General features: G+C 43.0%; 1 protein-coding gene across 5 annotated transcripts in view; it reads right to left on the bottom strand.

Moving 5' to 3' along the window:
- Nucleotides 1-24,275, bottom strand: part of ptpn20 (protein tyrosine phosphatase non-receptor type 20) — a 283,839-nt gene that overhangs the window by 211,680 nt on the left and 47,884 nt on the right. For all 5 annotated transcript variants that reach the window (XM_067972632.1, XM_067972634.1, XM_067972633.1 and 2 more), the window contains exons 4-5: nt 18,215-18,280; nt 13,644-13,829 (exon numbers count right to left, since the gene is read on the bottom strand). In XM_067972632.1, coding sequence (XP_067828733.1) covers nt 13,644-13,829; nt 18,215-18,280 — 252 coding nt within the window. The remainder of the gene's footprint in view (nt 1-13,643; nt 13,830-18,214; nt 18,281-24,275) is intronic.

The following is a 24,275-nucleotide window of genomic DNA, read 5'->3' as shown; positions in this document are numbered from 1 at the left end:
CACTATGTGGAAGGGAGTTAGTGTATCAGTGTACAGTCCAGATTTCATTCCAGCCGACGGTGTTAGTTGTGGCTCAGTGGATAGCCCTCTTGCCTCTAAGTCCTAAAGGTTGTGGATTCAAGCCCCACTCCAGAGATTTAAACACAAAATCTAGGCTCACACTCCAGTACAGTACTGAGGAAGTGCTGTCTTTCAGATGAGATGTTAAACCAAGGCCTTAGCTACCCTCTCATGAAGGATACAAAAGAACCTACAATGCGATTCAAAGAAGAGCAGGGTCCTGGCAAGTATTTATTTCTCAACAAACAGATTAACTGGTCATTATGTAGTTGCTGTTTGTGGGATCTTGCTGTGTCCTGATTAGCTTACATGTTTCCCAAATTACAACAGTGACTGTACTTCATAGGCTGTAAAGCGCTTTGGGAGGCCCTGAGGTCGCTATATATAATGCAAGTCTTTCTTGTTATTTTTCCTTTCAGTTTCTGGCTCTCTCCATGTTATATTTCACTCTCTGGCCAAGGCTGGAGGAAAGGTAACACTGCTCTGTTACCAACCATTAGAAAGAACCCAGGGTTGACCTGCTCATTAATCTTCCCTCCTTCCCTGTGGGAAATCCCTTGCTTCCGCTCTGTCATTCCCCTGATGACACAGTTGAGATTGAGAATTCACCATGAGGGGAATGGACAGTGCGCAACTAGCAGTACGTGTCAAAGCATCACCGTCTCACTTGTAGTTTCAAGTGCGCCAAATAAAATATAATAAATATGTCAACGTACAAGGTGCTTTGTGCTTACTTTGGATCAGTACAAATAGTCTTATTAAGAAAACAGGAGATGCTATTCTGGAGTTGAGGGAAGGACAAAACTAGCAAATATTATATTGTGAAAAAGCTGTCTAAAAAACAGGGTCTACTGCTAACCATTTGATGAAATAATTGGGGCAGAGGTAGACGGATATCATGGTGCTTTTCCATTTGACAGGCTCCATTTGTGCCCTCCACCTGACACTCAGAGGGACACCGATCGTATAGTGCTGTTCACATGGAGGCATAGGCTCCATTGTACCCTCCAACCACAGGCTGAGGGGCACAAGATCTATTGTACCGTTCACCTGACAGGGCAATGACCTAAAGTAACAGTGTTAGTGGTGCATCGTGAGTGGGTATATTACTACATTTTATTTACAAAGGAATTCTATTCTTGCCACTGATGGTTTGTCAAAACAAAACAGATATATTATAGACTGCACATTAGTTCACATGAACAAGAGCGGCCAGAGATCGGACTGTGTCTTTAACAAGGCTGTTAACAGTAGGCAGTCATGTATCATTGCTTCAGTCAGCATGAGTGGAAACAAAAGCACAGTAATAATGAGTTGGTCTGTCAACCGATATTGATGACATCTCATATTAATCTGATACACAGAGAATAATGGATCAGCAGGAGGGAGTGACATGGCAGTAACACATTTAAGTAAAGATGACCTCTGGACGGAATTAAAAACCCTGAATTAAACAGAATAGGCTGCTGCGATCATGTGAGGTCCTGAATGAATTACCGAGCATTGCTTGAGTCCTGGGGGAGACAGGGGCAGAATCCAATTGACACTAACATATTCTGACATGTATAAACCCTCTTTAATTTATATTCTTGAAACAGTTTTTCTGTACAGCGTATCATTGAGTTAATAGGACTAAACACATTAGATTATTTGATTAGGACATGAAATGGACACATTTTCCTCCGTCAGTTATGAACGAGGGAAATTTGACCCTCTACAGGATATTGATCAGGAAGCCAAAAGCCAATTACCATTTTCTCCCCCCTCTGTTTTCTTCCCTCGTTTCCTGCAGGCACTGACTCACGTGTCTTATGGTTTGACAAATGCTGACCACCCTCTGATGCCTTGCTCAAGGGGTCAATTCCTCATGTGAGAGCCTGGACAGTGAGTGTCAGCAATGTGTTATTCAACTGTTGGGGACACCATCTGATTCCACACCTAATGTTAAAGCGACACGTCTTTAAATTGATTTCTTGTCACTCACATGGGATACATTTCTAAGTTTATGTCAATGAAACTAAATCAGTTTCAGATTATGTCTCCTTGATATGTGCAGGTTTCAGGAAATTGGGATATGTAACTGGAGACAGCGTAAAAATTTCGGTTGAAGGATAACAATTTATTGCAGATATGCAGTGTAGGCTCGTGAATAAGTGGGCGATTGGGCATTTTATACTATGGCACTGGCTAATCTTTGCTCATGTTGCTTTGCAACTGAGTTAGTCACTGAGTTTCAACAGGTTTCCCCTTTCCTCATTGAAAAAGTGGCAAAACATCAGCATGGAAAAAGATGAAACTGCACTACCTCCAGCCTTTCACTAGAAACACAACAGACAATGGCTCTGTTGTAAGGTGAATCTCAGACTATTTACATATTTAGACATCTGTGTATTAAGTAAGTTGCTTCAGAAGCCATACTCTGATTATGTTGCACATTGGAGTAGCCCTGAAATGAGCCAAAGTATACACTTGACATGCAGTATAATCAATGCAAGTTGTAGCAAATCACTATCAAAACAATTGGCATTTCTTGACACTTTTATCTAGTCTGCCTTGAAAGCACTTCCAACGTATTCACAATCCAATTACGGTCTGCACCATGGCCTGACTCAGTGTTGCATTGATACCATTGTCCGTGTACATGAATGACAGCAGTTCTCCAGGATACATGTCAGAAGCAGATGAGACAGATTATTTGGCTCATCTTAGGTCACCCATCTAGAAAGACCCTCTCCTCGCACCCAACTTTTTCAACAATCATAGAGTTTTTGCTTCCACTGCCATACCCAGAAGTCCACATTTTGATTACTCTTTGTGTGAAGAACTTCCTGACATCAGTTGTAGATTTTCCATTCATTAGTTTGGACCTGTGCCTACCTTGGTCTACTGCCATGCTTTAGTTTGAAGTACTGCTCCAGATTTACTTTTTGGTGCAAATAGCTCAGAATAACTAACTACATAGAATTACATAGAAATTACAGTGCAAAAACAGGCCATTTGGCCCAACAGGCCTGTGTTTATGCTCCACATGAGCCTTCTCCCACCTTAATTCATCGAACCCTATCAGCATATCCTTCTATTCCTTTCTTCCTCATATACTTATCTAGCTTCCCCTTAAATGCATCTATGTGGTTTCAAGAGTTGGATTGGGCTAAACCGGGACTGTGAATCCTGGACTATATTGTTTTCCCATCGCTTATGAAGGCAAAATGTGTAGCCATAATCTTATCCCTTTTGCGAAAGTTTGAAAGGGGCCTTCGTCCCCAGTATGATGTTATACATCTGACAAAAGATTGGTTACTTTACAGACGATGCCACGTAGTTTTATTTGCTTTCTAAACTGTTGTGTTCTTCAAGCTGCCTTGACCTTAATGTATAAAGTGTGCTCTCTTGTAAAACTAATTAGTACAAACTGCAATCTTTAAACTTTCTATTTAAGCTGCAACATATGGAGTGACAGGTGGCTTGAAGTACTTTACCTGAGAGGCTCAGGTGGCTTCATAAAGAACAGAACAGAGCTCGAACAGGTTGTATTCATCTGCATTTCATATAAAAGCTTTTCACTTGGCTCATCTAAAGTATAAACTGTTATAAATAGTCCATGTTGAGTGTTTATTTATCTGTCATTATGGTGCAGTAGGGTTTCCTTTGGTTATGGAGGCTACCAGTGTCCACCATGTCCACCTACTGAAGATGGTAATAGATTACTATCCAATGGTGTAGGCAGGAAATTGAAACATTATTACTTCCATTAATCTAACAATTCAAGTAAAGCAAAAAAATACAGTCCTGTCGGACAAGAACTCTAAAGCACGAAGTCCTAGCGCTGGTTATGTGTTGCTGGTCCATCAATAACTTCCCTACGGTTCACTGCAATATTCCGGTGAACATTTAGAAGCACAAGCCCAACTTATTGGTTTCAATGGTTGAATTGCAGAATTGACCAGCTCTGGAAGAACATCAGTTGTTTCTATCAAGTGGTCTCAGGCAAGCTCACCACCGCCTTCTCAAGGTCAATTAGGGATGGCCAATAACTGCTGGGCTTAACAGTGACGCCCACATCCCATGAATGAATAAAAAAAGAGGGTTCTGATTAAAAAAAGTCATAGAAATTGTGGGGGTGTTTGAGCGCCCTGAATGCCTCCCTGCCTATGCCCCTGGTACTATCATGTGACAGGATGAGGAGGCACGTCATGTCGTGACAGGATGAGAAGGTACGACATGTCATGTGACAGGGTGAGGCGGTACATCATGTCATGTGACTGGAAGGGGTAGTGATGCAGGAAACACTTTCACAGCGCAACACTTGAAACTCACACTTACATAAGTTAATATTAAATTGACCGGTAAAATTAATTCAATCGGTTTCCTTCTTGAACAGTGAATCTGATTAGGTTGTTTGTGGTGCCATGCAACATAATTCTCTGATTTACAACAGGCAAATGTGTAATTCATTGCTCTCAGATATGCTCACAATATATAAGAGGTATCTTTCTGTCAGTTATAAACTACTTATTTTTGTCAAGCAGTGTAAATGTGTAATTCTAACAGAAAAGCATCTTAGTCATGGTGAGGAGCATTAACTAGAGCCCTTCCTGTTTAATTTTACAAACTTACAATTTTCTTTCCTTTTCTCCCCTCCTCCCCTGAAGGCCCTGACTGATGTTTGAGCACATATATTGCTGGAAACCTTCCAGCATCTCATTCAGGTGCCCTTTCTTCATGTATAATTCTATAATGGGTAATTTCAATTGAAATTTTCAAGACTGAGATCGACAGATTTTTGTTGGGTAAGGGTATCGAGGGATGTGGAGCAAAGGCGGGTAAATGGAGTTGAGGTACAGATCAGTCATGATGTAACTGAATTGCGGAACAGGCTCGAAGGGCTGAATGGCCATCTCCTACTCCTATGTGTGAGCTACAAAACAACAAAGGAGTCACAGTTTAGCCCCATCCTGTCCTCAACCAGTGTCCATACTCTTGCACTTTGCAACAGGGGTCATTGGATAATAATCGAAGGGGGAAACCATGGCTGAATTTATCCCCTTCCTGGCCAAAAGCGTTGAGGCCAATTGTAGCATCCTTAGCACCTCGACTGCTGGCTCAGCAGAGACATGCCTACGTGGCCCAGAATGGAGACAGAACATTGGACTTTCCTGGATTGCATGTCTCAGTACCACATCAGCTGATGCAAAATTATAGGGCGGAAAAAAATGTATTTAGGTGCAGCGTTCCTAAGAATGATCCAGTTTTCATCAGGATTTTTGAATTGGAAGCAATTGTTAGCAATCTAGGGTTGCCAACTCTGGTTGAACATATTCCTGGAGGTGTCATCACATGACCTTCTGTCTCCAACTACCCCGACTGCCACTGGTTGCTCAACATATCCATTCTCTCAATATACCGCCAACTCACACCAATTGGATAGCGAACAGACTCTTAGGGCTAAATTTTGACAGGGAGCTGGGAAGAAAGTAGGGGTGGCGGGGGTGGGGGGGTTGTGGGTGGATTTCCTGACAGGAAACCCGGAAGTATGGGTCTCCCGGACAACCTTACGATTTTGATGTAAGGACATCTTTCAATTTTTTTCAGTAGGTCTCCCACCCGACAGCTGGCCAGATTGACAAGCTAGCTGTCAACTGGACGGGAGAGCAGCCAGGGAGCGGATGCTAGTAGGTAAGTCTTAGATCAGGGCAGGAGAGTCGGTCATTGAGAGGTCGGTCATCCGGGGGGGGGTTTGGCCATGGGGGAGAGGTTGGTCATCAGGGGCTCAGTCATGGGAGTTCAGACATCGGGGGCTCGCTCATGGGGGTTCAGACATCGGGGGCTCGCTCATGGGGGTTCAGACATCGGGGGCTCCGTCATGGGGGCAGGGGGGGTCGGACATCGGGGACTCACTCATTTGGGTTCAGACATCGGGGGCTCAGTCATGGGGGGGGGGGGGGGTCGGACATCGGGGTCTCAGTCATGGGGTGGGTCCGACATCGGGGTCTCAGTCATGGGGGGGTCGGAGTTCGTGGGGGGGTCGGAACTCATGGGGGGGGGGTCAGAGGTTGTGGTGGGGGTTGGAGCTCACGGGGGGGATCGGAGAATCGTGGGGGTGGCCAGAGATCATGGGGCGGGGGGGTGGGGGTCAATCGATCGCGTGTTTGGGATCGTGACAGGCAAGCTTGTTGGGCCTTGAGGAAACACTCCTGCTCCTCCTGGCCCACGAGCCGTGCAATAAAGACACTTACCGGTTGATCGGGGCCTTCTCGCTTCCTCTTACGTGGTGAGAATCAGAAGGCCCGGGAATCCCAGCCCCCAGGAGTTAAAAATAAAAACCTTTTAAAATGGAGGCATGCAGCCTCCTTAAAAGCTTTCACTGACTGACCCACCTCCTGAGAGCGGGTTGGTTGCCCGCCCCTCAACCTGCCTCCGTTAAAACTGGAAACGGGCGGGTTGGAGGCGGCCTGGGGTCGGGTTTTACTTTTTAACAATTTTTACCTTCCCACCCGCTCCCCCCCCCCAGCCCACCTGTTCGTGGGGTTAAAATTTACCCCTTGATTACCCGATTGGATGATCCTTGACTGTCAGTCAAACTGCCTTTTTCCCAGCCCCGATTTTTTTATAACTAGTAAACAAAAGTGTTCTAAAAAAATTAACAAAAAACAATTCTTTTAATGCCCCAATGATTCTTCTTCTGGGTTGTTTGCAGCAGTGCCCTGGAGATTCGCCTTTAATTCCTGTAGACTCCAGGACAATCCTGGAGGGTTGGCAACCCTATAGCAATCGGTTGTCTTTCTAAAAACAATGCGAATTAACATGCTATTTTGGGAAAGACCCCCTTTCACAGACACTGTTCATTTCAGGCCCAATCTAAAAAAAAATCTATGGACAAAGTAGATTTGCTTTGTGAGCTGTGAGCAGATTTGGATCAGTGCCTCTAGTTCCCTTGGTATGTAGGCCCTGGACTTATTCCCAAGACGGCAAACATTACAGGGCAAGCTGACCCCAGGCACTTGCTGCGTATTATCAAGACCGTAGATTGCAAAGCTTTAGAATAAGTAAATTCCATTCAAAAAGAAGGAAACTACTAGTAATTGTAGGATGCCGCGGATAAATAAAGAGGTTAGAAACCAGTTAAAATTGGAGAAGAAGGCCTATAGGAACTATGAGAATAATAATAATGAAAAAAGAATATGAGAAAGTAAGTGCTGGATAAGGAAAGCCAAGAGGGAGTAAAAGAGTAAAAATTCAGAGAAACATCAAAAGGAACAGTAACATGTTATAAGTAGATCAGTAAAAACAGATTTTTTTTTAGAGCAAGCAGGGCCCCTGAGATATGAGGCTCATCAATCTGTAGATAATGATGAAAAAAGTGACAGAAATATTTAAGAAGCACTTTCCTCAGTCTGTACTAAAGAGGATATCAGGCAATTACAGGCCAGTTAGCTTAACGTCAGGAAAGTATTAGAGTCTTTAATTAATGATGCAATTACCAAATATCTCGATAAAACAAAAATAGTTAGAATTAGTCAGCATGGATTTTAAAAAAGGATGAACATGCTTGACAATCCTCAGTGAATTCTTTGAGGAGGTACATGGTAGGTGGAGCAAATGAAATGGATGTGGTGTATATGGACTTTAGGAAATCCCTTGACAAGGTACCACACAGAAGATTATTAGGGAAAGTTAAGGGGTATAGCAACCTCCATTAAAAATTGGTTAGAATGGCAAAAATAGAATAGGAGTTAAGGGCAGTCTTTCAAAATGGTTAGAAGTGGGTAGTGGTGTCCTACAGGGTTCAGTTCCGTGGCCAGTCTTGTTGACTGTGCATTAGGTATCAGTCTTGGCTCAGTGGTAACACTCTCGCCTCTGTGTCAGAAGGCTGTGGGTTCAAACCCCATTACAGAGACTTGAGCAGATAATCCAAGCTGATACTTCAATGCAGCACTGAGGGAGTGCTGCACTGTCAGATAGTAATCTACCCTCTCAGGTGTAAAAGAACCCATGACACTATTTGAAGAAGAGCAGGAGTGTTCTCCCAGTGTCTTGGTCGATATCCAACCAACTTCACTAATACAGATTGGCCCGCAATTTGCTCTAAAAATAACGGAGAGCCGAACAGTGCTCACTGTTATTTCAGTACAAATAGAAGAACAACTTCCAGCAAGCACAAATGTGGAAATCTGGAATTTAATTATAGGTTGGTGTCAGTGAGATGGTTAAACTTGTGCCTGCCACTAATGGTGCTCATTCAATATAAAAGGCTTTGAAGAGAAGGAAGCAGGTTATACCATGGTGAAGTACGAGTGAGAAGATGGCAGATGTTACCTTTACTTCTGCCTATAACCTTTCTTCCCTGGGCCACCTCAGTTGCTATGAGGTGCTGTCTTCTTCCACCAAGTGCCGCACATTTTTCATTTTAAAAAAAATCCTAACGTCCATGCAAAGATACCAGATGCTATTTCCTGGTAAGTTTTTGGCAAAGACCAATGCCCAGATATGCCTTATTTCAGTTTAGGATTTCCAACACTGTGGAAAAATTCACATGGAGGCGAATACCAAAGATCGATGGTTTATCGGCTAGTGGGAAACCTGACAACCAATGTCCCTTTAATGGCTTTGCATCACCTTAAAGGGTCTGCCCATGAAGGGTGCAAGTCATTCATTCATTGAATACCAAGAAACAAGCAGTTCCAGCAAACAGCTTCTCCCTCCCTGAAAACCCATCTGTTAATCTTTTCCAAATTTCTCAGCAAGCTGTTCTATAATTAACTAACAACATTCTGACTCTCAGGATAAAAGGGACATTTCTCAGTGCACTGCAGCAATCCACGTGTGGGATTTGACAAAATCTTGCAGCAATAATGACTCAAGATGGTGTTAGCGGCTTGTTGATGGAGAACATCCATTAAACATTGAGCTTGGGCCTTAGTGTCACAGATGGCACACAGGAAGGGAAGAAATGTATCATTTATGAGGGTTTTATTGGAGTGCTTTCACTTTGATGTGATGTTAGACATAGTCGAGGCTCTTTCAATCGAGGAAAGTTGTGTTCAGAAGAATCACTTTGGAATTGCTGATGCTCAGGAGCTGTTATGAAGTATGACCTCCCCCCTCTGCAGCTGGTAAACTACAGAGTGCTTCAGCTGGTTGTATGAAATCAATTGACAGGAAATGCTTAAAGCAGTCAGCATTGTTACTCCATTTAACAGAAACTGTAATGATTTTGAGACCCATATCATGAAGAGAGGTTACATGTGGATAGTGGTCTTTATAAGGAATGGAATGCCAACTGAGTGCAATGCTGATTCCTATTTCATTGCCAAATAGACAGGAGGTCCTGTTTGGTCCTTGCACTTGTCAGTTTTCTTCCCATAAGCTAAGATGTGGTATTGACTTTATGCACCTCATAAAATGGGAAGGCTGTGTAAACTCTGCCAGGATCTGAATCTAGGACCTTCTGGCTCTGAGCCCAGTGCTCACTCGACTAAACTGCCTTCATGAAAAACACATGGCCTACCCAAAGAAAAATTCTAATCAGCTCTGTATCTGTTAAAATATTAAACATATACATAAAGAGCTTGGGAAAGGACTTTGCCTGGTCGTCCAATTTCCAACTCCTTGACACCGAGGCACCGGTCATAACATCCCTGCGCTGTTCCTTTGCATTGCTGTAAACAGCTAGAGGATATTTTACTGATCGCAACCACCCTTTCTCCCAGTGGCTCAGTGAATAAATGCACCACCTGGTGTGCTACTCATCCATACAGGCCAGGGCAATACCAAAAGCGATCTCTGACCTGTAGAGGCACTACAGATATCCTCAGTGTCTCCATATCCAGGGAGAGGAAAATTAGCCAGTGTTGTCATTTCTGATCGCTATCTACCCTTGTTGGGAAGTGTGTAGATCAGGTTTCTACACTACTGGATAGCCCAGCAATCCCATAACTGAAGCACGGCCATTTGGGTGAAGTGCCGGGGCCTGACAGCAACTAGCTTCCAATAATTCTTTGTGTGAAAAAGTTTCTTCTAATCTTGATCTTGACCTGATGCCTTTGATTGAACCAATAGAAATAATCCTTCGTTGTTTATCTTGTCCATTCCCTTTACCATTTTGAACACCTTTGTAAAATCCCCTTTCAATCTTCCCAGTTCCAAAGAATACAGGCCTGCTTGCTACAGCCTCTCCTCATAACTCAGACCCTTCATCCCAGGTGGTACCATTGTAAATCAGCCCTGCACCTTCTCCCTCCAATGAAAATCAAAGGTTTTTATGGAAAAAAGATGAAAGTATGACTTAGTTCATTCAAATTGTTCATTTTAATGTAGAGGCTTCATTTAGGTCACATATAAAGTGAAAGGCCCCTAAGTTAACAAGAGCTTCAACTTTGGACCAGCCTGGAAAGCAACCCAGAGCTGCCCAGCCCCAGGAAGACTACCAACAAAATATACCAATGCGTAGAACTGCTCACATACATTAAGAGACTATTTTGAACAAATCGTACTCCCCAGATTGCCCTTTCCCTTTAAATATTACAGCTGCATCATCTTCACTTTACAAATGCATGAGATCACATTAAGGTCAACAACTCCCATCATTCTATGTTCTGCGCACATTTCCGTCATGTGCTTCCCCAGTTGCTCTGCACATTTATCCAACGAGTAGCCAAGCTGCAAGAAACAGAACGTTCCCAAGATTCAATCCTTGACAATAGTAAGAATGCCACAGTTGGCTCCAGGAACTCTGAAGTCAGGGTGGGGAGGGAAATCAGCCAGGGTTCCCTCTTCTCATCATTGTCATGATGTGGAGATGCCGGTGATGGACTGGGGTGGACAAATGTAAGGAATCTTACAACACCAGGTTATAGTCCAACAGTTTTATTTGAAAATCGCACCTCGCTAAGGCCATCCCCACGCCTCCACTACTCGCCTTCAAGCAGCCACCCAACCTCAAACAGACCATCGCTCGCAGCAAATTACCCAGCTTTCAGGAGAACAGAGTCCACGACACCACACAACCCTGCCACGGCAACCTCTGCAAGACATGCCAGATCATCGACACAGATACCACCATCACACGAGAGGACACCACCCACCAGGTACGTGGTTCATGCTCCTGTGACTTGGCCAACGTTGTCTACCTCATACGTTGCAGGAAAGGATACCCCGGAGCATGGTACATTGGCGAGACCATACAGACACTGCGACAACGGATGAACGGACACCGCGCAACAATCGCCAGACAGGAGGGTTCCCTTCCAGTCGGGGAACACTTTAGCAGTCAAGGACATTCAGCCACCGATCTTCGGGTAAGCATTCTCCAAGGCGGCCTTCGAGACACACGACAACGCAAAATCGTCGAGCAGAAATTGATAGCCAAGTTCCGCACCCATGAGGACGGCCTCAACCGGGATCTTGGGTTCATGTCACGCTACACGTAACCCCACCAGCAGGGAAAAAAAAGTTATCTGTTTTTAATACAACTGGACATTCTCTCTCTCTCCCTGCCTTTCGGGTCTCTTTCTCTCTTTGTCTGTGTAATTTGACCCATTGTGTATTCAGTATACTGGGACCTACTGTTTTCCGTGGCTAACCTGTCTGAACACCAACGACACCTTTGATTGCTGTGATGGTGTCCCAGCCTAATATAAGATATGCGATTTGAGAACCTCTCATTCACTCACTCACCTGACGAAGGAGATAATCTCCGAAAGCTTGTGATTTTCAAATAAAACTGTTGGACTATAACCTGGTGTTGTAAGATTCCTTATATCATTGTCCAGTGATACCTGCATCTAGGTTTTCTTTAATTTGTTCTCAGGATGTCCCCACAATTATTGCTCATCCCTAGTTGACCTAAAAAAGGCCCACTACCTTATTCGATCAACAAGGGCTAGGCCTCTGAGAGTCAACCATGATCTGTGGACTAGAGATAAGGATCAAAGGCAGCAAGTTCCCTTCCCTGAAAGGAAATATGAACCATTTGGGTTTTTACAATTCAGTACCATTCATGGTTATTTTCCCCCCTACATAATCCATGTTATTAGATATAATGGATTCAATTTTACCACACTAAGATTTAAACTCGCAATCTCTGGGTTGCCAATCTAGTCATAGCCATTACACTACCTACCAGGATGGATGGTTGGTGATGACAGGACAACTCCATGATCAAATAACTAGCTTCATTGTCAAGGCTCACAAATAAATAATGGCTATTTAGACAAAGGATTGTGGGAGGTGGGGGGGCGGGGGGCGGTGGGGAGGCTCCCAATGCCCATGGACCTGAGCAAGGTGTTAACACCTTCAGGTAAACAGAGGAGGAAAGAAAACTGGCAAGAAGAAAAAAGATTCTTTACAAAAAAAATACAACAGCTGCAGGGTCACGTTCAAAACTCAAGCAGGACGACTTAAACCAACTGCATTGTCGTAATGCCCTTCTTTTTTCAATCTTTTCCTTTCCTTTCCTGAAGGCATTGGAATGACGCTTCTGTAATATATACTCACCTGACAACAATAACTTGCATTTATATAGCACCTTTAACGGAGTAAAACGTCCCAAGGCGCTTCACAGAGGCGTTATCAGACGAAATGTGACACCGAGCCACGTAAGGAGATATTAGGACAGATTACCAAAAACTTGGTCAAAGAGATAGGTTTTAAGGAGCGTCTTAAAGGAGAAGAGAGAAGTAGAGAGGCGGAGAGGTTTAGACTTGTTGCCTCTCCAAGATTCACCTGTTCTAGCAGCATGGAGGAGGGGAGGGGAGGGAAGAGTTATAACAATGTAAAATTTTTCCCTTTTATTGTGACCTGACCCTTCCTTTTCCTCTTCACCAAGCCCCCTGCTCTTTCTGTACAACAAGCACTGACTGCTCGCCTGCATGGTCATTTGATCTTGCCAATCACAACCAGCAGTGAAGAATTCTCCAAGCCATGAGTGGGCAGACTTACTGCCCATGGGGACTTCGTGCTTGTTATAAATTAGATAGCCAAGTGGTGAAGCATAGAATACTAGAGCTTGGTCTTCAGTTGCTTCCAAGCCTTTATTCACAGAAATCCCCCTTACACACACACCACACCCTAGATAGGCTCTCATATAAAAAGGACACAAGAGAGTCCCCAATTGACACACACCACCTGAATACAATTAACACTAATTGATATGTCACATGATACAATTAACATTGCCAGCTGTTGGGAAGAGAAGCATGCCAAGCAGTTTGAATCAATTATTGTTTTTAATAACAGGTAAATTCTGTGACTAACATATAATGCCATTACTTCAGTAAAATTACTGTTGTTAAATACACAGTATAAGTAATGCTGGTCACTTCCAATGAGGAAAAAAATTCACACTAGCAGTAATATTTTACCAGGAGTGTCCTTGTACTGTACTTAGAGAATATACTAATTAAATCAAACCTCTGGGTTCAGTTTTAATTATATAACCCGATACAGCGCACGCCAATGATGTAAGGTAATTAGAATGTGCCGCCAAACAGCCCAGAGCTCAACACAATTCAATTGTTGGATTGGGGAAGGATGCAGCCAGCCACATAAAGATAAGTGCAAAGCATTGATTTTACATTACTGACCTCTGTCGTACTTCCCAGCACCAGTTGAACAAGTTTCCTTAGGTACGTGCTTGTTGGGGGCAGTCCTGAGTTCTGCCGATGTGTTTCACAGATATTTAAGATGGTCTCCAAGGACACCCTCCTGTGCGGAAGGTCCTCACACATACTCAGCAGGAGGTTGTTCAATCGATCACTAATCTGGACTGGCTGTCAAGGGCACAACAGGAAAGATTGAGCGAAAAACAAGAGACTCAAAAAGTAAGCCTTAATTTAACAGCAAAGTAACAGCGGAGTCCTATGATCCTATGATTACTGTGGCATTTGATATGTCGAGCTTCAGCTCTCTAAAGAGAGAAGGTGACAAACCATGTGATTAGAAGGATCTTTTCTGCTTGACAAGAGAACAATAATACACTTCAGAAAATTTACATTAAAAAATCCCTGCTATTCCTTTGATGATACATTGTGGTTCCCTGTAAAAAATGCCACTGTATTCGTAGAATCTTACAGCACAGAAGGAGGCCATTCAGCCCATCGTGCCTGTGCTGGCTCTTTGAAAGAGCTATCCAACAAGTCCCACTCCCCAGCTCTTTCCCCATAGCCCTGCACATTTTTCCTTTTCAAGTATGCATCCAATTCCCTTTTGAAATGTGACAGAGAGAGAAGAAGGGAATCTTCTGCACATAAACTTTGATTTCTGAGCATCTCTCCGTTCCCTTCAAGAAGGAGAAGCTGCTGCTGTTAGCAAATTACAACAACTGATGCTGCACTTTTGAAATATTCTCCCCTGCCGTGCTGACAACAGCGGTTCACGCAAGGCGATGGCTCGGGCCGCCTTCCGACACCTCATCCATAGAACCCACTATTCGTGCGTGAACCTCGATCGCGGGCGTTAACAGGTTACTCGACAATGGGAGTGTCACTGCCAAGCCAATCCCTGTCCTCGTTTGATGCCAAATAAAAACTCGCTTTCCAGCCGGGGTCAGTTTTTGAATCACTAGGTTCATTTTTGGGAGTTGGTGCCCAGAAACTTTGACAACAAGAACAGAAAGATCTGTACACGTGGGATTGGGTTAACCAAAACACACACACGGCATTCAGAAATATTTACATTTACATAACACCAGACACACCAGTAGGAACATCTAAATTCTGCGCACGTGCTCACAATTGGTTGCTCTCTAATAGTCATTCTCTTTTTAGAGTAACTAAATAATTTCAACAGTAACCAAGGAACAACTGCCATGTATCCATCTGCAGCATGGTCATTCTGAAACACTGAGTCCCACTCGCAATTGTTTTGAGAGCGAGTGGAGAGAGATGGGGAGGGAGAGACGGGAAGGGGGAGATGGCTTGATCTTGCTCATTGTTGGGCACTGTGATCATAAGGACGGTGTATTGGTTACATGCAAAAGGAACGGTTTTAGTTGGTTTTATTTTTCTAGCTGGGATGGAGATCATGTCTTATAAAAGACAGGTGGGATACCAGGTATTGTAAGCATGGTCAATCCTGGACTAGCTTTGATTGCCTAAGGGAGTCAAGAGGAATATGCCAGATTTTATTTTCCTAAGCCTTTATAAAACACTGGTTAGGTCTCAGCTGGAGTATCGTGTTCAATTCTGGGCACCACACTTTAGGAAGGATGTCAAGACCTTAGAGAGGGTGCAGAAGAGATTTACTAGAATGGTACCAGGGATGAGGGACTTCAGTTATGTGGAGAGACTGGAGAAGCTGGGGTTGTTCTCCTTAGAACAGAGAATGTTAAGGGGAGATTTGATAGAGGTGTTCAAAATTATGAAGGGTTTTGATAGAGTAAATAAGGAGAAACTGTTTCCAGTAGCAGAAGGTCGCGAACCAGAGGACACAGATTTAAGGTGATTGGCAAAAGAGCCAGAACCAACATGAGGAAACATTTTTTTATGCAGCGAGTTGTAACAATCTGGAACACACTGCCTGAAAGGATGGCGGAAGCAGATTCAATAGTAACTTCCAAAAGGATAAATACTTGAAGGGAAAATACTTGAAGGGAAAACATTTACAGGGCTATGGGGAAAGAGCAGGGGAATGGGACTAGTTGGATAGCTGTTTCAAACAGCTGGCACAGGCATGATGGGCAGATTGGCCTCCTCCTGTGCTGTACCTACCATGATACTATGATAATTGACCATGGGTTTTTAACCATTTTTTTGCCTCTCCCAGAAGATTGCATGGCTGTTGCTAGGTAGGGCGTATCTGATCACAATGATTCAGGCATCACGACTGAGTGCAGCAGGCTTGATGGACCATGTGGTCTTTACTTGCCCGTCATTTTCATATGTTCATATGTTCCTATGGCGGAGCAGGCACGAGGGGCTGAATGGCCTACTCCTGTTCCTACGTTCATATGTTCCAAGGACAATAAAAAGAGGATATACAAATACAGGGATAATCATTCCAGATAAATTTAGATGCTTCATTATATAAATGCATTGATTTTAATGTGTGTGCTTTTTAAATTGTAACACACCTTAGCAGCAATGAAACTGAGAAATGTAGCTTAGTGAGAGGAACAATCACCCTGTCGAGGTGAAAGACATGGGTGGTAATACTGGGACACTTGGTTTCACATAAACAGATGTTGCTATTGATAGAAAATTTACAATTTTTCAAAGAGGAAGTAGTTTGACAGTGTCAGCCTTGGCTCAGTGGTAGCACTCTCGTCTCTGAGTCAGAAGGTTGTAGGTTCAAGTCCCATTCCAGAGACTTCAGCACATAATCTAGGCTGACACTTTAGAGCAGTACCAAGGGAGTGCTGCACTGTCAGAGGTGCTGTCTTTCAGGTGAGACGTTAAACAGAGGCCCTGTCTGCTCGTTCAGGTGGACATTAAAGATCCTCATGGAACTATTCGAAGAAGAGCAGGGTTGTTCTCCCCAGTGTCCAGGCCAATATTTATCCCTCAATCAACACCTAAAGAAAACAGATTATCTGGTCATGTATCTCACTGTTGTTTATGGGAGCTTGCTGTGCACAAATTGGCTGCCGCATTTCCTACATTGCAACAGTGACTACACTTCAAAAGTACTTCATTGGTTGTAAAGCTGTATAAATTTGCTGGAATATGGGATTAGAGTAGACAGGGCTGATGGCCGGCGCGGACACGATGGGCCGAAGGGCCTCTATCCGTGCTGTATAACTCTATGACTCTACTCTCTATGACTCTAAATGCAAGATTTCTTTCTTGCTTTTTGATGTGTGTCACAATAATGGAATCTCATAAAATATGAGGTTTTGATTTGTAATGGAAGAGGTAATGTAACTTCACATTACTTACTTGTACATTTTCTGAACATTAACTCCACTCCTGAGTTGTGCCTCATATATGGCTTTTGATTTAGCAAAAGGTCCAGCTTGATTTAGCTTTCAATTTAAGCAGTACAAACATGGAAGATATTAAGGAGTAAAGGATTGAGAAACTGAGAGCGTTGAGTTGAAAACTATAATTATTTAATATATCATAGCGTCAAGGAGTGTAAATACATTCGCACAGCTGGTATAACTCAGACTTGTCGACAAAAGATGAGTTTGTGAACAATTGAGTAAACACAGAGATGTGCAGTGAAACCGGAGCTGATTTGTATTCCGTTTGCTCAATCAGGCAAAAAGTCACTTTTCTCATTATAATGCTTTGTGCTTTCTATACAAACACTAAATCAAATTCCCGAAAAAAAAATTACTTGGAGCTGAGCCAGATTTCCATGTTGTGCTATTTGCTGTCTAGAGTGATTTTGCCAGTCCAGATCTGGCTCCATACATGGAAGGGGCTGGGTCAGTTTGCATCAGACTAGACGGGTAGTCAAACAGGAACAGATTTATCTACCACCAGTAATGTACCAAATGTTTCAGGGGCTTTCGATCTGATTACAAGAACTGTGGTAAATGTTCTAACAATTAATGATGGATTAAAATGGCGGACAGAGGTATGTCATACAGAACATTAAGCATTCATCAGCTAATTGAGGGATTGCCACACTGCCGGATGAGACGTTAAACCGAGGCCCCGTCTGCCCTCCCAGGTGGACGTAAAAGATCCCGAGGCACTATTTCAAAGAAGAGCAGGGGAGTTTTCCCAGTGTCCTGGCCAATATTTATCCCTCAACCAACATCACTAAAACAGATTATCTGGTCATTATCACATTGATGTTTGTGGGAGCTTGCTGTGCGCAAATTGGCTGCCGCATTTCCTACAATACAACAGCGACTACACTTCAAAAGTTCTTCATCGGCTGCAAAGTGCTTTGGGGCATCCTGAGGTCGTGAATGTCGCTAAATAAATGCAAGTTCTTTCTTTCTTAATATCACCAGCAGTAATTTCTAGGCTCATGTGTCACTTGAGTATCAAGGCTGTGAAAAACCTTAGACAAATTCCCACACAACGATGAACAGTAATGAGTTTTGAATGGAAAACAAGACAAGTATCAGTAGAGGCAGTTTGGTTACTGGAATATATCCATGCTGTTTAGTTTCCTAAATATAGGAAGAGCTTAAATCAATGTACAATTTATCACTTTCTTCGTATTCATTCTCAGTGCTGAGCAATTCGTGGCTTCTCACCTGTGTTTCAGGAAGCTGATAGTCTGCTGTCCAATACAGGGTCATTCCCAGTGAGTACACATGCATCTGAAAACAAAGGATAGACATGGTGAAACAGCAGTCACAAACATAACCAGATGCCTGAAAGGAGAGAGTGGAAAGCGACATTTAGGAGTTCAGCACTTGTATTTGGCAAGGGTAATGAGATGGTCCCCCAAGATTGGTTTTGTGTCGAGTAGCTTGCGGTAATACTGAGTGAACTTGGATCATTAAATGCAGCAGCCCTCCATGACATGCAACCCTTCAACATGTCGTCACTTGATATCCTGTTGAACTATCTCTTTGAACAAATTCAGATCCAACTGACTTTAGAAAATCAAAGCTTTCTTTTTTGTTTTACCTTTTACTGAAAGGAAACAATGTATAATATTTGGATCAGGTATTTTCTCTATAAAAAGCATGGATGGTATCGAGCATTTTATATAAGTATACAAGAGCACACCAAGTAATCGGGGAGTGTTTTTTTGTAAATCTGAAGGGCACAATAAATCAAATGCATCCTTAGCGTCTGAATATATGGACTGTTTGGAGACAAAAATGGAGCTCTTCCTATAACCCACATAATGATTCTTGCAGTCTCACATTTCTTCCGTAATCTGCATTGACTGATTATGGCGACTACTTAAGTTTCCTCTCCAGTGGGACAACACATGGTCTTTTGATACTGTGCAGCTGCATTTTTGCACCATTTTTGAAATAGTATATTAAAGAGGATTATTTCAGCAAGGGGGTCTTAGGTGGTGTTTATATTCTGTCAGGGTTTTGATTAAAAGTTTGAGAGTGAATTTGCATGAAATAATCCATGAGGCCCATTAATGGTCTTTCTCATGATTATGATGGAGACCAGAAAAGCCGTTTTACAGAAATTCTGATCCAACTGACTTTAGAAAATCAAAGCTTTCTTTTTCGTTTTCCCTTTTACTGGAAGTAAAAGTAAAATAAACACCGCCATGGATTGTTTTCACGTTCACCTAATCCACCTAATTTAGATAAAGTCTGGCATGCTGCTCTTATTAGCTACTTGTAAACAATTTTACAACACCAAGTTATAGTCCAGCAATTTTATTTTAAATTCACAAGCTTTCGGAGATTTTCTCCTTCCTCAGGCAAATGTATTAGCTACGACAGCTTTTTGTGTACTGAACTCGGTGGTTGCCTAGGCAACGGAATACCAACCCTGGCATTAGCTGAAGAGCTCAGGCGTTTGTCATTTTGATACCAGGAACCATTGGAGACCATAAGCTGTAGTGTGTTGCCATTCACACGCCGCACTCAGCGGGGGGAAGCTCTCTCTTGCACCATCATCATTTCAAAAGGAGTCTCTTTCATTGGTTGATATTAATAGACTCTGCCAGAATCAATGGGTGTCAGAGTGTCAGCGAGGCAAAATTATGTCCCAACTGAAATAAAATTGTGACGGTTTCTTTAGAAGGGCAATATTCATTATATATGCTTTACAGAAAAAGACTGCCAAAGCATTACCGTAAAAATTGCGGGATGGGATGGTCTTTCCCACCCTTCTTCCCTCCTCCCCACGGTCATTTCTGAGGCAACTGTCTTGCTCTGTTCTAAAAATCATCATGTTCCCATTGGAAATCGTTCTGTAGATACTTTTGAGATGTTCCGATTGCCACAGAAGGAACTGATCTGGATTAACAGTGGTAAGGCCAACTCTTACTTGGAAAGTACACCAAGCTGGAGAAATTGTATCGTGTCATATTTACATGCAAATGAATTAAGTTAGTAGCCATAGGGCAAGTAAACTCAGAACTGATCCCAAAACAGAAAGGATGTGTGGGAGGCTGGATAAACACAACAACAACAATTTGCATTTATATGGCTCCTTAAACATAATAAAATATTTCAAAGTACTTGACAGATGATAAAAAATGGACACCAAGCATAGAAGGGAGAAGATTTATGAGTGTGACCAAAGACAAGGTCAAAGAGATTTTGAGGCAGCCTTTGAAGGAGAGAAGAGAGGTAGCAGGGTTATAGAGAAGAGCAGTCCAGAGTATGGGGCTAAGATGACCAATGTTGGAGCAGAGGGAGGGGAGATGCAAAGGAGACCAGAATCTTAAGAGCTGAGGGTGAATGCTGGCACATAAGGCTGTAAGAGGTTGCAGAGCTAGGAAGGGCAAGTCCTTGGTGGGAGTTGTAGATAAGGACAAGGAATTTGAATTCATTGTATTTGGAGATAGCGAGCCAATGGAGGTTGGCAAGGGCAGGGTGATAGGGGACTGGAACGTACTGTGCAATAGGATATGGATTGCAGATTTTTGGATGAATTGTGATTTATGCAGGGTGAAATTCAGCAAACTGGCAAAGAGGATGTTGGAGTAGTTGAGCTTTGAGGAGATAAAGTCAGCTTTAATGAATGAGGGTTAGTAACAGTGGGGTGAGATAGTGGCAGAGGCAGATAATGTTGTGGGGATTGACATAGGGGGTCTTGGTGATGACCAGGATATACAGTTTGAAGCTGAGCTCAGGGTCAAACAGCACATCGAGGTTGGCCACTGTTGGATTCAGTCTGAGCATGGGTCAAGGGTGTGGAGTTTTTGGCAGGAACCAAACAGGATAGCCAGTGCTAAATGGAAGAAAGTTCTTTCTCATTTACGACTTGCTGTCGGACAAGCACTGTAATGGTCATGCAGTCAAGGGTGGTGGCACAGGGGTACAACTGGCTCTCATCAGCATTTAGAAGAGGAAAGAAAGGAGCCAAAGATGGAACCTTGGGCAAACCTGACCTGACTGTGTAAGGACAGGACAAGAAGTCACTGAAGGAAACGTGCTAACTGCAATAGAACAGGCGTATAGTCTACTCCTCCTAATTCAAAGTCAGTTCATTTGAATACATTGCCTTTTTATTATTAGTTCATTTGAAGTACTGAATAGTTTGAAATATTTCCTGCACAAAAAGACTTTCAGTTATTCAGGAGTGGACTGTACCACTGATTTACTCCACCATGACGCACTCTATAGGGAAAGGTGCCTTTACTGTGCTCTTGCTGATCTATTTGTATTCAGTGGCATATGTAGCATTCTCAAAGTGACATTACAGTCCACTCCTGTTAATTCAGTTATCTTTCTACAAGAGAAATTAAAATGATCCAGTAGCTTCAACTAAACAATTTTAATAAAACAGCAGAACACCAGTTTTTTTGTTGAATGATTTCAATTCAAACGATCAGATAACATGAATGAAACAACTTCTAACTAAGAGGAGTAGGCTGTATTTACATTACAGTATTCAGTCTGGAGTAAAACAGGAGAATTTGACTCTTGAGAAAACTAGCACACACCAGTCACCTATCGCACAGAGTCAAAATGAACAGCAGAATAGCCAGCAGAAATACAAAGTGACTCGTCAGCTTGTGATTAACATCAGCGCATTTGTCCCTCTTTCTCTGCCATTTCATTGCTGCTCTGCTTTCTTTCTGAGTCTGATTCTTTGTGATTCTTCCCCATCTCACTGACCAGCTCTGAATTTATAACAAAAGTGGATCTTCAGTGTTCGCCAGGGGCTGCAGAAACCACTGAGTTTATTCCGAACCGCTGACACACAGGCAAAAGCAACTTTTGAACTGAAGTAACCTGAGTTCAGTCGCTGGCCTGAGCTGGCTGGAACCGGTTTGAATTAGCTAAGTTTTGTGAAAGACAAAGGAGATGTGATAAGACACAAGTCCTTATTTAGAAAAGGAGTAATGAGGTAATGCTACCTAAGTCCTTGGGACAGAGCCAATGAGGAGAAGACACAGACTAGGCGAGCAAGCCTAAACCAATGGGAGAAAGAGACAGCACAGCTTGAAGAGATAAGATTCGGAATAAGAATGAAGAATCTGGGGCGTGGAGCCAGAGCGAAGACTCCGGAGACCAACCATCACGGAAGTGGAAGAACCTACGTCAGGGATGTAGAGACGACGTCGAAAGAGAGAGAATGGAACGCCTGGCCAGCGTCAGCTCTCCTTTTCGGGTATTAGCCTTTATATTCTGTGACCACTCAGGGAGTGTCAGAGAAACCTAGTGGGTGTGCGTTTAGATCCTAGTTTGGGTATAAAACTGTATAACCTGGTGTAAACTGCATGTCTATATCTAACCAGACGTATAAGCTATATGTATATGATCTAACGATGTGAATAAAGCGAATTGAGAGTTAAGAGAGAATTGACCCTTCTCTTCTTTGTACTAAGCCAATAACTGTAACCGGTGACCTCCGGTCAACATCAGACACTCCTTTCATGGGTCGAAGCTGCTCCACATTACTCCTTCATGGACCTTTCATGATTGAAGTGCATGAATACCATCAATGTGTACAGTAATTCCACATCTGGATATCTTCCTGCTGTGGAGATAAAGACTGGCAGACAGATGCAAAAGCCTTTCGCAGCAGTGATGGTTGTGGAACTGGCCATGTGGGCAAACTAGTATGTGTGTTTCTCTGTGTGTGTATGTACGTGTGTGTGTGTGTGTGTGTATGTGTGCGTGTGACATTTTTGTTCTCAAAGTGTTCAGCTTCAGGATAGCAGCAGACCTGTTTATCTAATCTCAAAGGAGGACAATACTTTTAAAATCCAAAGTGTTAAGGCTCCCCTGATGCCTTGGTAAGTTTACCAATGAGTAACTGAGCCAAACAGATTAGGAAGGTGGCGGGTTCAATTTCCAATCTACGCTAAGCTAGCTGGCCTTTTTTAGGGAAGTAGCAGGAGCACTAGAGTTGGCCCAGGGACAGAGAGACGAGAACAATATCGAGTCAGTATTCCAGCTCCTGACTGCTCCCCAAAAAACCCCTGCTGGAAGTGCCCAAATGTAGATGTTGGAAGAGAACAGGATTAGGCTTGGTTGTGATTGGTGGATGCCTGTTGACATTAACTGTTCAGACTCATGCATGAAGAATGGCCACTTGGATGAGGCTTTGAAAGACTTGAGCACATAACCTAGGCTGATACTTCAGTGCAGTGCTGAGGGTGGGAGTTCTGCATTGTCAGAGGAGCTATCTTTCAGATGAGACATTAAACCGAGGCCCCATCAGCCCTCTCAGGTGGACGTTACAGATCCCATGGCATTACTTGAAGAAGAGCAGGTGAGTTCTTCCAGTGCCATAGCCACCATTTATCTCTCAACCAAATAGATCATCTGGTCATTTATCTCATTACTCTTTGTTGGACCTTGCTGTGCACAAATTGGCTGCAGAGTTTCCCTGCATGATAACAGTGACTATACTTCAAAACTACTTCAATGGCTGTGAAGCACTTTGGGAAATCCTGAGATCGTGAAAGGTGCTCTATAAATGCAAGTTTACTCTTTCTTTCTCACTGGAGGGTACCTGGCACTGAAATCAGACCACAGTAGGGAACTAGTGCCTTTAAAAGAGGAATGGAAGGGAGGAAAGAAAGTAGCAGACAAAATTGTTAAAATAATAAATGAAACTTAATGTGACCAGTGTTAATCCAAGTGTTGGTTCACAGCAGAAAATGTTCATAATTTGGCACCAATTGCTACTGAATTCACATCACATCCCATTCTCTTGTATCTTTCATTCCTCCTTGATAACTTTTTGATTTTAGTTCAATTTAGCTTCTTTTTGGAAATTTTCTTTTTCTCCTTCTTAAAATCTGGAACTGAATCACAGAAACTTACAGCACAGAATGAGGCCATTCGGCCCATCGTGCCTGTGCCGGCTCTTTGAAAGAGACATCCAATTAGTCCCACTCCCCCTGCTCTTTCCCCATAGACCTGCAAATTTTTCCTTTTCAAGTCTTTATCCAATTCCCTTTTTGAAAGTTACGATTGAATCTGCGTCCACCACCCTTTCAGGCAGTGCATTCCTGATCGTCACAACTTGCTGTGTAAAAAAATATAGCCCTGCAAATTTTGCCTTTTAAAGGAAATCTCAGCTATTTTTTAACCTTGCCTTTTGCCCAATTTGTATGCCTGGCAGGACACGCCACAGTACGTGAGTAATATATTTTCCTGTAGCGCAGGGCAGCCCATTCAAGAGATAGGGAAGGCAATTTGAGGCAGA

The sequence above is a fragment of the Heptranchias perlo genome, chromosome 36 (assembly GCF_035084215.1).
Source record: "Heptranchias perlo isolate sHepPer1 chromosome 36, sHepPer1.hap1, whole genome shotgun sequence".
Taxonomy (NCBI): Eukaryota; Metazoa; Chordata; class Chondrichthyes; order Hexanchiformes; family Hexanchidae; genus Heptranchias; species Heptranchias perlo.
This window is presented reverse-complemented; position numbering and strand designations above follow the sequence as displayed.